The sequence below is a fragment of the Sphaeramia orbicularis genome, chromosome 14 (genome assembly GCF_902148855.1).
Source record: "Sphaeramia orbicularis chromosome 14, fSphaOr1.1, whole genome shotgun sequence".
Taxonomy (NCBI): domain Eukaryota; kingdom Metazoa; phylum Chordata; class Actinopteri; order Kurtiformes; family Apogonidae; genus Sphaeramia; species Sphaeramia orbicularis.
In genome coordinates, this window is record NC_043970.1 from 52,496,042 (window position 1) to 52,509,092 (window position 13,051).

Here is a 13,051-nt window from a genome sequence, read left to right on the forward strand (position 1 = left end):
TGTGTTTTTGGCTTTTTGGCTCCAAATCTAACAGTTTAGAACAGGGGGTGTGAAACATACGGCCCGTGGGCCAAAACCGGCCCACCAAAGGGTCCGATCTGCCCCTGGGATGAAATTAAGAAATGCAAAAATTACACTGAAAATATTAACAATCAAGGATGTTTAAATCATTTTAGTTCAGGGGCCACATACAGACCAATATGATCTCCAGTCGATCTTGTTTTAGTGGAAGGAAAATTACATGAACATGTTTACAGTTATGAACCATTCTTGCACAAAAAACATGAATAATCTCAACAAATATAACCAATGTGAAATGTCTTAAGAGAAATACGTTCAATTTTAACCAATATTCTGCCTGTTACTAATTGTTTTGCGTATTTGTAGACCCACTGTGATCTGTAAGCTGTAAAGTACATGTGCAAATGATAAATTGAGGCCGAATACTGTTAAAATTGTACATAATTTTCCTTAGAATTTACAGGTTGTTCATGTTATTCACTTTTTTTTTATAAGTATAGTTTGTAGACGTAAACAATTTCATAATGTAATTTTACTTTTTTCCCTTTAAAACACAGAGAAAACTTTGGAGTTGACATACTTATAGGTTCTTATCTTATTATTTTACTGATTCGGCCCACTTCAGAATCAGAATCAGAGCAGCCTTTATTGTCATTGTGTGTGTGTATTAACAGTGTTATTCCTGTCAGTGCAACAATATGAATAAAAAAAAACAATATGTAAGAAAATAAGACCCTAAAAACTAAAAAGTAAAATAAGAGTAGAACTAAAAGGAGAATAAAAAAAAAATAGACATAAAATATGAACAGACACAATATAAACAGTATGTGTATCTAACAAGTCTATATAAAATAGTACATTTATGTTTGAATACATATTGAATAAATATTTCATTGTTATATCAGAACAGAGGATTGTGCACGAACTGCAGAGGATTATTGCCATTGCATGAGGCTGACTTTGACGCCCCCTGGTTTGGAGGCAGATGATGGTTGTGTAGTTGTGATCAGTGTGTTGCACAGTCGGGTCGGACTCACCACATCGATGGGGTAGATGTAGGAGAGCTCAGACAGGAGCTGCCGACAGCGGAAGGTGAGCTGGGCGTTGGACTTGAGGAACTGCTCTCTGAGGAAACAAAAGCAGACACGACAACACAGTGAACGACCCAACGGCGAAACGCCAAAAGCTACAGCGGAGGACGGAGGCAGGAGGAGGAACGTTGAGGAAGAGGAAGAGCAGAGACGAGACTGGAGAGCAGAGACGTTCAGCTGGACGTGGAAATGTGTGGTGATAATCAGACTAGTCCACTGGAACCAAGGGTCAGACCTGGGTCACTTTATTCACTAGATTAAAGATGAAACGTCAATAAAAGACACGAAATCTATAATAAGAACAGGTTATTCATCTGTTACAGAATCGACTGGTCTGGATTTATCTAGAATTATCTACATCAGGGGTCTCAAACATGCGGCCCGGGGGCCAAATGTGGCCTGCCAAAGGTTCCAATCCGGCCCCTGGGATGTTTTTGCCAAGTGCGAAAATTCCACAGTCTTGAATTGAATTAAGCAAAAAAAAAAAAAAAAAAAAAAAAAAAAAAGCTCGAATTAAGGAAAAAAATCTTGAATTAAGCAAAAAAAAAAAAAATCTTCAATTAAGTAAAAAAATCTTCAATTAAGCCAAAAAACATCTCAAATTTAGCAAAAAAATCTTGAATTAACAGCTTCAAATTTTTTCTTTGTTTTAGTGCAAAAAATACCATTAAATTATGAAAATATTTACATTTACAAACTATCCTGTAACAATTAAATGTGAATAATCTGAACAAATATGAACAACCTGAAATATCTAAAGAAAATTAAGAACAGTTTTAACAATTTTCTGCCTTTTCCTCAGTGTTTAGTGTCTTTGTAGATTCAATCCATAATGCACATGTAGAAATGATAAGTTGAGGCAGAATATTGTTAAAATTGCACTTATTTTTCTTAAGAAATTTCAGTTTTTTTCAGGTTATACACATAGTTTATAAAAGTAAGTATATTCATAATTTAATGGTGTGTTTTTTTTGCACTAAAACAAAGACAAAAATTTGGAGTTGTCATTATTTAGACGTTATTATGCTATTATTTTACTGGTCCGGCCCACTGCAGATCAAATCGGGCTGAATGTGGCCCCTGAAAGAAAATGAGTTTGAGAGCCCTGATCTAAATGAAAGGAACCCAAACTGGCAAATCCACGTTATATCTAAAATAAGTCAGTATTAACCATTTAAGAGTTGTACAAGAGTAGTACAAACTGATGGTTGTGTAATAAATGAGAAGCTCCTCATGCATCAGTAAAAGGGTTAAAGAACTGAAACGTATTCATCCCTGCGGTAATTATCCAAAGGAAGGTTCTTATCGATTTACTTTATTAAATCCATGTGGGGACTGTGTTTTTGGCTGGGTTGTGTCATTTCTGCTGCTTCATCTCAAACAAAACATTAATAAAAAGATAAAAGACGCCAGAAGTTTGCATTATTTAATATTCGCCTGGTGTGCGACAGCTTTGTGCATTTGAAAAGAAACAGATTAGTCATGATATCTGGTCTGAGATCACTAATTTGTCTCCAGATGGTTTGGTTTTATCACTTCACAAATTCTGCTCCTAAAACAAGATTCAGTGTGTGACATTTTGTTTTGTTTTTTGCCGTGAAGATGCAGATTGTAACCAACTGGATGCATATTGCTTCACCATCCTGATACAGCTGCTAAAAATGTAAAATGATATGGGAAAAAAAAAAAAAAAAAGCAAACAAAAAAAACTCTGGTTTATATCAAACACAGTCGGTGATGTTTTGTACGCTAACAGCTTATTCCAGGGTCATAAAATGCACCACTCCGCATTTTTGGGTGATTATACACTAATGAAACATAATTATGAATATCATGCTGATATCCCTTTAATTATAACAGTCAACTTTTTATGTATGCTCACAGGCAACATACTTGGCATTTATCTACAAGTTCACTGTTGTAGAAATGGAAAAAAACAGACACATTGGCTCGAGAACAAAGAAACACTGGCCTTATGTTCTGTAGGATAATACATTATATGGACAAAAGTATGTGGACACGTTGAATTCCGGTGTTTTTTTTTCTAACAGGGGTCTGGGATACAAAACAATAATGACTAATGTCAGAATATAGTTTTAAATTGGGATAAATATCATTGCATTGGTTAGTATTATTCAAATTATCTTTGCTGTATCTATATTGATGCTTATATCTCAAATCAGCATGAACAGGACGAGCTGTAGCCATGATGTGTCCCAATATTTTTGTCTATATAGTTTATAAACATCAGTATTTCCTTAAAGTTTAATGGGAAATTTTTCTTCCTCAGTGAGATGTGAAAAAAGTAGAGGAATAGTTGTGGTGGAAAATTATTATTTACAGTCAGAGCACGAAAAATATTTTAAAAATTTAAAGGTTAAAAAAACATCTCTGAGGCATTTTGGAAACAACGAAAACCATTTAAATCAAACTAACTCATGCAATGCAATGATATTCATTACAACACATATTATTGTTTTGTATCCCAGACCTCTGTTAGAAAAGAAACACCTGAATTCAACATGTCCACATACTTTTGTCCATATTGTACTTGGCATTTATCTACAAGTTTGCTGTTGTAGAAATGGAAAAAACACACATATTGGCTCGAGAACAAAGACAAACTGGCCTTATGTTCTGTAGGATAACATGCCCAGAATGTGTACGCTGAATGTGGCACAAACTGGAGTTCACATAATGAGAGAAAAATAAGTAAAGGCTGGGAAAGCTGTGCATGTTCAGAATAAGTTTTCCTTAATTAAAGGGGTACACACTGTGTGTGTGTGTGTGTGTGTGTGTGTGTGTGTGTGTGTGCGTGTGTGCGTGTGAACATTAACATCAACGACAAAGACATTTCCAAGCAGTGGATGTTAGGCAGACGTACAAGTGTCGGTGTTCATTTCCTGTTTTGCGTTCGTCTTGGCCTCTGCTGGCCTTCCCGGGGCTCTGCTTCACCCTCGGCCACTACCAGGTACTTCTCCAAACAAAAGCGTATCTGGGGTCGGCGCCCGCTGCACACGCCTCCCCCCGGGCCAAGGTAAACCGGGCCAAAAGGGCCTTTGATACCATGAGCAAACTCCCGTCGAGAACACACAAACAGGCAGCGGCGACTGCAAAAACATGGCCGAGGTGGGAGGGAAGGGGCCCGGCGCGATTTCACCATAGTTTACTCGGGTTGAGAAACACATCAGGTTCTATTATTCAGCGCGTTCTGGGTAATGTCTGTTTGATCAGGGTATCATGCATTGAAAGAACATGTAGTGTACTGCAGAAACACACCAACGTTCAATTACAGGAAGAGGGTCAAACGCGCAGCCAGCGGGCCAAAAAGGGCCAAAAAGGGCCCGCAGGATGAACTTAGAAAGTGCAAAAAATATACTGAACATACGAGCAATCGATGGTGTCAAACTCTTCATTCAGGTTCCACATACAGACCAATGTGATCTCATGCAAAATAACAGAATAAATATAAACTAGATTAGATTCAACTTTATTGTCATTACACGTGTACAAGTACAAGGTATACATAATCACTGTATAATGTTATAAAATTATAGGCTGCATATGGGCTTGGACAGAGTTTATTTTTGATATATGTAATATTTTGGAGATCTTTTGTGGATCATAGGACTTTGTGGCCAGTAGAAAAAGATGGGGTAAGGGAGCGGGATTATGTAAATTGCACTTCATTTGGCTCTTTTTCAAATACGTCTTTTTTTCTGTTTTACTTTTTCTTTGCTGTTTTTGATTTTACATTTGAAATACAAAAAATAAACAAACAAAAGTAACAAAATGCAGTTTAGCATCTAACCAGGAGTTCAATCTGTAGATATAAAGTACATACATGGATTAAATAATGACAACTACAAATTTTCTTCTTGGTTTAATGACAGTGTAATGTGAATTTACATTTACAAACCATCCTTTAACAATAAAATGCAAATAACCTCAACAAATATGAACAATCTGAAATCTCTAAAGAAAATTGAGTGCAATTTTAACAATATTCTGCTTGTTACTAAATGCTTTGTGTATTTGTTCCAATCCTTAATGCACATGTATAAATAATAAATTGAGGCATAATATCATTCAAATTGCACTTATTTTTCGTAATCTTTTTCAGGTTATTCATATCTTTTTTTGTGAAAGGATAGTTTGTAGATGCAAATATTTTCATGATTTAATGTTTTTTGTTGCACTAAAACAAAGAGAAACACTTGGAGTTGTCATTATTTATAGATTATTATGTTATTATTTTACCGGTCCGACCCATTTGGGATCATTTCGGGCTGAATGTGGAACCTGAACTGAAATGAGTTTGACATCCCTGAATTACAGACTCCTCCACATACCTTTTGGCCGTGCATTCCTTCTGCAGCTTGGTGAGGGATTCTTTCTCTTCCTTTAGACTCTCGTGCTGAGCGGCAAAAGCTTCCTCTGAGAAAAAAGACAAGAAAAAAAGTGAGATTATCAGGTATGCATGGTGTTCCATCCAGGTGGGCTGGTGTTTGGTCGGTTGCCATCCTGCATTTTGTAAAACCTCAAGGACATCAAACAGCTCAAAACCATTTCCTTTTGACACCACATAAAACCAAACAGATTATGGGGTTTGTCAGACTGTAAATACAGAGCAGGCCAATAAATAAAATCAGACAGATACAGAAACACTGATGATACAGCTACGACCGCAAAACTGGCAGACTCACAATGAGGCAGTGTAGCATCAAACCGGAAAGAAAAGAGTCTCATTTAGAGAAACAGGAGGATGTTTTTCATGTACTGTTGTTTTTCTACAGATATTTATGAGGAGAGAATGAAGCAAAACAGCAGAAAACTAAACACACAACTTATGTTTCTATCAATAAACAAGAGGTTTGGTCATTTTATCAAGACTATTACCATATCATTCAGCAGGTTTCAATGTGTTTTACAAGAAGAAAATCAGAACCTAAAGAATATCTGATATGATTAAATATTTACATTTGCAAACTATCCTTTAACAATAAAATGTGAATAACCTGAACAAATATGAACCTGAAATTTAAAAAAATTAAGTCAGTTCTAACAATATTTGACCCCTTACTAAATGTTTTGTGCATTTGTAGACCCACCCTCCTTCCGTAACCAAGATGTGACATTTTGATGAGGTGTTGCATGTGCGACCCCTGCACCGGGGGGATTTAAAAATGAGCGCGGGTCATGTACAGTAAACAAACATGCCAACGCTACCAAAAAGATGTGGAACTGGGGAAACACCGAGATCCATGAACTGTTGTCACTTCGGGCAGAGGACTCTATCCATGCTGGGGATGCAAATTATCGATTAATCTATTAACCATTAGTTGGCTGACCTTATCGATCAATTAACGATTAATTGATAAGCAGCGATTTTCCTGAGAACCTGAATTTATCTTTCGATAGGGTCTATAAGAATAAAAACTAAATATTGTTTATATACTTCATAAAAAAAAGCATGTCATATTCCTCATATTCCTTAATGATTTATTTCTTGTACCATTGGATACAGTACAGGCAATGACATTTATGGAGAACTAAAGAAATTCTGCAGAGAAATAAAATAAAATAAATGGATCTGAAGAGGGGCAACATGATGACATGATGGAGCAACATTTCAGCAGAGATTAACCGCCAATTAATAATTTAATCGAACAAATTCTTATCAACAATTAATTGATAGTCGATTAATTGTTTACATCCCTAATCCATGCTAACATCTGTGGAACGGTGAAAGATGGGTATTGTTGTTTTGAGAGTCAACACCGCTACACTCAGGGTATTTCCAACACGCGAGTTCTACGTCACACTATGCGCTGTGTCACCACCCCTTTGATTCCAGAACGCAGGTCCGCTGTGTAAAAGTCCAGCCTGTCTCACCTCTGTTACTCCTTTGTCTTGGCTGTGGAAATCGATCAGTGGTGGGAAAAAAGGTGGGATCACCATTTCACCTTTTTCTGGGACTTCTGTAGGGATGGGAATCAATAAGAATTTAACGATTCCGATTCCATTATCGATTTTGCTTATCGATCCGTTTCCTCATTGATTCTCATTGGGTGAGGGAATAAAAGAGTACAAACGGGTGTGTTTGCATGAACTGTTTTTATATTTCCATCACTGCACAGAAAATATAACATGTACAGTATGTACAAATGATAATAACAGATGATGCCGGGCCCGGTTTGGGGGGGGGGGGGGGGGTTGCAGTGAAAGTGAAACTAAAGACACTTTACTAATTCCTCTATTGCCGCATTTCCACTATGTACAACCAGTTCGACTCAGCTCGGCTCATCTCCCGTTGTTGTGCACCTCATTTCCTTTCCCCTACCTTTGGAAACTTGTATTTGAGGGGGTGCGACATTTGTTGCCCGCACCAAAACCGGAACTGGGCCTGGTGTTCACTCTGCCGCTACATTCACAAGTGTCGCTAAGTAGCGTATCAAATATGTGGCATTCCTGTGAATGAATCCCATGCTGTGGACAAATGTTGGAGCAGATTGGAGGGATTCCACCCTTTTGAAGACATGGAAGCTCTGACAGAGTTACACGTGGACCTGGTGTCGTCTGTTTGGACTGGTTCTGCCTCAACGCCATGTTGGCTACGTTCTGACCAAAACAATGCAGCGTACGTGTGACGTTATCGCACATGCTCAACAAAGGCAGAATCAATAGTAGAATTGTTAAGCAGGCAGGCAAACAATTTTTTTTTCAATTCAAAGGAATCAAGCTACTGGGACCCGGTTCTCAAAAAGAACCAGTTCTCGATTCCCATCCCTAGACTTCTGTGTGAAAGTGGCTAATAACTAGTCCTGTTTTCCATGATGTACAAACCCTGTGTAAGACTTTTCAGTTTGTATTTTACTGTTACCACTGTTCTGTTCTGCAACAAATACTCCATGTGAATCTCGTCCTACGTTCATGGTCAGCGCAGCTTCAAAATGATTAAACCAACATGCGTCCTCACATATTATATATATATATTTTTACCACAATCCAAAATAAACAGAAGACCAGAACGGATGCTTATTTAATACTGTTTGCTCAAAGCTGAAAAAAGGAAAGCAGATGGACAAGTGTGTGTGCAATTTGACAGTTATTTCAACACCAGTTTGCATGAGAGTCCAATCCAAACGCTCAAGGGCCCAAACACATGCGTGGATAAAAACAGTGGTGAAGCTGACAATCAGGTGCAGCGGCTGAAGAACAGCGTCTGTTTTATCAGACACCAATGAAAGGAGACAAGAGCCAAAAATCACACGTCTACGGCCTGAGAATATAAACACCACTAATGAGGTGTCTCCCTGAGGTGGACGGTTCGCCCTCGGTGACAACGGGACCGGTTCAGACTCGAACCAGGACCTTGGAATCCGGAAACACCGATACGGACGCAAAAGAAATTAACTGAGGCCTGCAGGCAACAATGGTGGCACATGAGTATATGCATATGGAGGCGTGTAGTCAGTTGGGTTTTATGTAGAAATAATGGATTTAAATCAGGGGTGTCAAACATGAGGCCCGTGGGCCAAAAACGGCCCACCAAAGGGTCCAATTCAGCCCAAGTGCAAAAATTACACTGAAGATATTAACAGTCAAGGGTGTCGGACTATTTCAGGTTCCACATACAAATCAATGTGATCTCAAGTAAACTAACAGCATAGTAACCTATAACGGTGGTTCCAAACCTATTTTGGCTCGTGATCCCATTTTAACATCACAAATTTCTGGTGACCCCAAACATTCAAAACGGAGACTTTTTTTAAGCTAAAATCTATTTATTTTTGATCATGTAATAGTTTGCTGTACTACGTTGAAAATAAATGTTAATTTTAGACAACATTTAGTCTATATAATGTACATTATTATGGACAGAGGCAGAAAATCCAGGTGTAGATTACTGCACAAAGGGAGAATTTGATTTTCCTTGGTCAGGATATGTACAGTCAGTCCAGCTGTGATTTACAAGGCTGACAATTAATACTGAACAAACAAGAACTGAAACTATCAATTATGAAAGAGCTGCAGCATCTGAAACTGACCACAATGAACATTTGACACATAAACAGAACCACAGTGCTGCAGTTTGTCATGTCTTTTATGTATTGGGATTGTCTCTGTCAACTCCCCATATATTTTATTAGCAAGTTTGTTTTTGTATCAATTACAAGAAATTTCAGGCGACCCCATTTGAATTCCAGGCGACCCCACAGTTGAAAAACACTGACCTATAAACAATGAGTCCAAATTTTCATCTTGGTTTAATGCAGTGTTTCTCAAACTGTGGGGCGGGCCCCCCAGGGAGGCTTGCCAAGGGGGTCATGGGATCTCTGCTGGGTGTTTTTTTTTTTTCTTCAGGTTAGAACATGTATCAGGTGGAAGTAATGTTTTTGCGTTGGAGCACCCTGGACTCATTTTAGGGACGTACAACAAACCAATCTACTGCCATGGTGATCTGTCGCTAGACCTGACAAAGAGTTTAGGTTTGGAGAACGGACAAGGATTGGACTGGAAAAGAAAAATGTGCAAGGTTTCCGTTTTTGCACAGTTTGCACTTTAATGTTCTGAGATGTGCAATGGAAACAGGCTCATTGCAGCCATTGATATTGATATTGTTCAAATGTTCATCGTTGTTACCAAAATGAGTTTGTTCTAAAAAAGTAACTTGATTGTCATAGTTGTAAGATTTCCTATTTTTATTTGGAAAAACATTGTCTCAGGGAGCAGTCTGGTAGAGTTTATTTGTATTGCTGTATTGTTGGGCAGCTGTGGCTCAATTGGTAGAACGGGTCGTCCTTTGACTGAAGGGTCGGCGGTCCGAATCCTGGCTCCGACTGTCCACATGTCGAAGTGTCCTTGGGCAAGACACTGAACCCTAAATTGCTCCCAGTAGAGCCTGGCAACATCTTGCATGGCAGCAGCCGCCTACTGGTGTATGAATGTGTGTGAATGGGTGAAATTGTAAAGTGCTTTGGGGACCATGAAGGTGTAGAAAATGCGCAATATAAGTTCAGTCAATTTACCATTTGTTCAAGCAAAAATCTAAGTTATTTTTAATTTTGCACAACAAATTATTCAAGGAAAAGTAAAAATATTGTTATGAAACTGATGTCTCTTTCAATAAAAGTTATAATTACACCACTGTTACAGTGCTGTTGGGGTTGAGGGGGGCTTAGAGATTTGCGTCCTCCAAAGGGGGGCCCAACAGAAAAAGACTGAGAACCACTGATTTCATGTGAAAAAATATTACACTTTACATGTCTACCTACAGCAGTAAGATGTCCTGTTCATGCTGATTTGTTATATAAACATCAATATTTCAAAGATAAAAATTTAAACCAAATTGCTGTAACTAATTCAGTGATACTTATCCCAATATAAAACTATATTATGACATTAGGCACTTTTTTTTTGTATCTCAGACCCGTTACAAAAGAAACACCTGAATTCAACGTGTCCACATACTTTTGTCCATATAGCGTTCCATTAAAGCAGATGGATGCCAGGACTGTCTTTCTGCTTGTATCTGTTTCCTTTTGCACAGACCTGCATCCTAAATAAGGGACTGAGGAAAAGCCAGATGATAGCGGTCCTCCATCAGATTAAGTCTAGATGCAGATAGTGTCAGACAGGCAGCAGACGGACCATCCCTCAGCAGTAAGTGATGACATGAAAACATTTTTGAACACTGACTGCGCGGGTCTGGATTACACCCTGGCTTTTATGTAATGCCCAGCCCCGTCCTATCTGCTCTCCTCTTCATCCTTTCATCTTCATAAGCAGTTCCAGTCTGAGTGTCGGGACAGACGGACCCACCATCATGGTGTTATCAGAGGGTTTAAACACACGGAGTGGACGTGAAAGGCACTGAAAGCAACACAAGCTGGCCTCCAGCCACTACACACACACACACACACACACACACACACGCACACTCCAAACACTTCATTCATTCTATCCTTCCTTCCTTTTTTCTGTTCTTCCCTCCTTCCTTCCTTTTTTCTATCCTTCCCTCCTTTTTCTATCCTTCCCTCCTTCCTTCCTTTTTTCTAATTTTCCCACCTTCCTTCCTTTTTTCTATCCTTCCCTCCTTCCTTCCTTTTTCTATCCTTCCCTTCCTCCTTCCTTCCTTTCTTTTCTTAATATACTTCCTTTCTAATATTTCTTCCTTCCTTTCTATCCATCCTTCCAATCGTTCCTTTCTTTCTACCTATTCTTCCTTCCTTCTCTCTATCCTTAGTATCCTTCCTTCCTTTCTATTTTTCTATCCTTCCTTCTTATTTCCTTTCCATCAAACCTTTCTTTTATTTCTATCATACCTTTGTTCCTTCTTTCTATCCTTCCTTAATCTCATTCCTTTCTTTCTATCCTTCCTTCCTTATTTCTTTCCATCCTTCCTTCCTTCCTATGGAAAACCCTGCATATATTTTATAAACCAAATGTATTGTCAATTCAGAAAATACTTGACAGATTAATCACTAAATTACTGAAAGTAAAATTACTGATGGTTGTAGTCCTGTAGCTTTACCAAATAAAATACAAGAAGCAGGCCTCTAAACCCCTCCCCAAAAAACTTTGAAATATGTGATGTAAATATACCAAAAATAATTGAATGAAAATGATGACATGTTACAAAACCGGCAATGCTATAATTTAATAAAGTAATTATCCTCTGTGGTGTTCTAAATGGGAATCATGTGGAAAAAAACTAAAAGACAGTGAATATAAAACAGTAAAAATTGATCATAAAAGTTAAATCAAACTGATGATTAAAGCGACAGAGAGGAACTCGTGTTCAGCAGTGAAACGCCAAACACAGCATAATTGGATCCACGTTGAAAACTGCAAAAAAATGACAAAGCTGAGTTTGACTTTGTGAGATCATTATCGAGTGACATTTAATCCAAGCAGCGTTGTCTGCTGCAGCTTTGTACGATGATGAAAAGAAAAAAAAAGGGTTGAGATATAAAAAGAGCGACACATTCCATCAGCGCAAAATCAGAACCACAACCAATGAAACGCACTGAAACAGAAACGCTTAAGAAGGAGGAGGAGGAGAAAAGGAGAAGAAGAAGAAGGAGAAGAAAGAGGAGAAGGAGAAGGAGAAGGAGAAAGAGAAAGAGAAGAAAGAGGAGAAGAAGGAGGAGAAGAAGATGGAGAAGGAGAGGTGGGAGGAGGGGGGGGAGGAAGAGAAGAAGGAGAAAAAGAAGAAGCAGGAGGAAGAGGGGTAGAAGGAGAAGAGGTAGGAGGAGGAGAGGGAGGAAGAAAAGAAGGAGAAGAGGAAGGACGAGAAGAAGATGAAGGAGAAGAAGAGGTAAGAGGAGGAAGAAGAAGAGAAGGAGAAAAAGAAGGAGGAAGAGAAGAAGCAGGAGGAAAAGGAGAAGAAGGAGGAGAAGTTAAAGGAGAAGAAGAAGGAGGAGGAGAGGGAGGAAGAGAAGAAGAAGGAGGATGAGGAGAAGAAGAAGGTGGAGAAGATAAAGGAGAAGAGAAAGGAGGAGGAGAGGGAGGAAGAGAAGAAGAAGGAGGATGAGGAGAAGAAGAAGGTGGAGAAGATAAAGGAGAAGAGGAAGGAGGAGGAGAGGGAGGAAGAGAAGAAGAAGGAGGATGAGGAGAAGAAGAAGGTGGAGAAGATGAAGGAGAAGAAGAGGGAGGAGGAGGAGGAGAGGAAGGAGGAGGAAAAGGAGGAGAGGAAGAAGGAGCAGGAGAAGAAGAAGAAGAGGGAGGAGAAGAAGAAGAAGGAGGAGAAGGAGAAGAAGAAGGAGTAGGAGAAGAAGAAGAGGAGGAAGAAGGAGGAGAAGAAGGAGAAGAAGGAGTAGGAGAAGAAGAAGAAGAAGAAGAAGAAGATGGAGGAGTAGGAGAAGAAGAAGGAGGAAGAAGAAGGAGGAAGAAGAAGGAGGAGAAGGAGTAGGAGAAGAAGAAGAAGAAGAGGA

The 13,051-nt window shown here is 38.8% G+C and overlaps 1 protein-coding gene across 2 annotated transcripts in view; it reads right to left on the minus strand.

The window, feature by feature from the left end:
- uvrag (UV radiation resistance associated gene) overlaps positions 1–13,051 on the minus strand; it is a 210,025-nt gene that overhangs the window by 146,409 nt on the left and 50,565 nt on the right. For both annotated transcript variants that reach the window (XM_030154428.1, XM_030154427.1), the window contains exons 9-10: positions 5,465–5,549; positions 1,059–1,146 (exon numbers count right to left, since the gene is read on the minus strand). In XM_030154428.1, the coding sequence (XP_030010288.1) occupies positions 1,059–1,146; positions 5,465–5,549 (173 nt within the window). The remainder of the gene's footprint in view (positions 1–1,058; positions 1,147–5,464; positions 5,550–13,051) is intronic.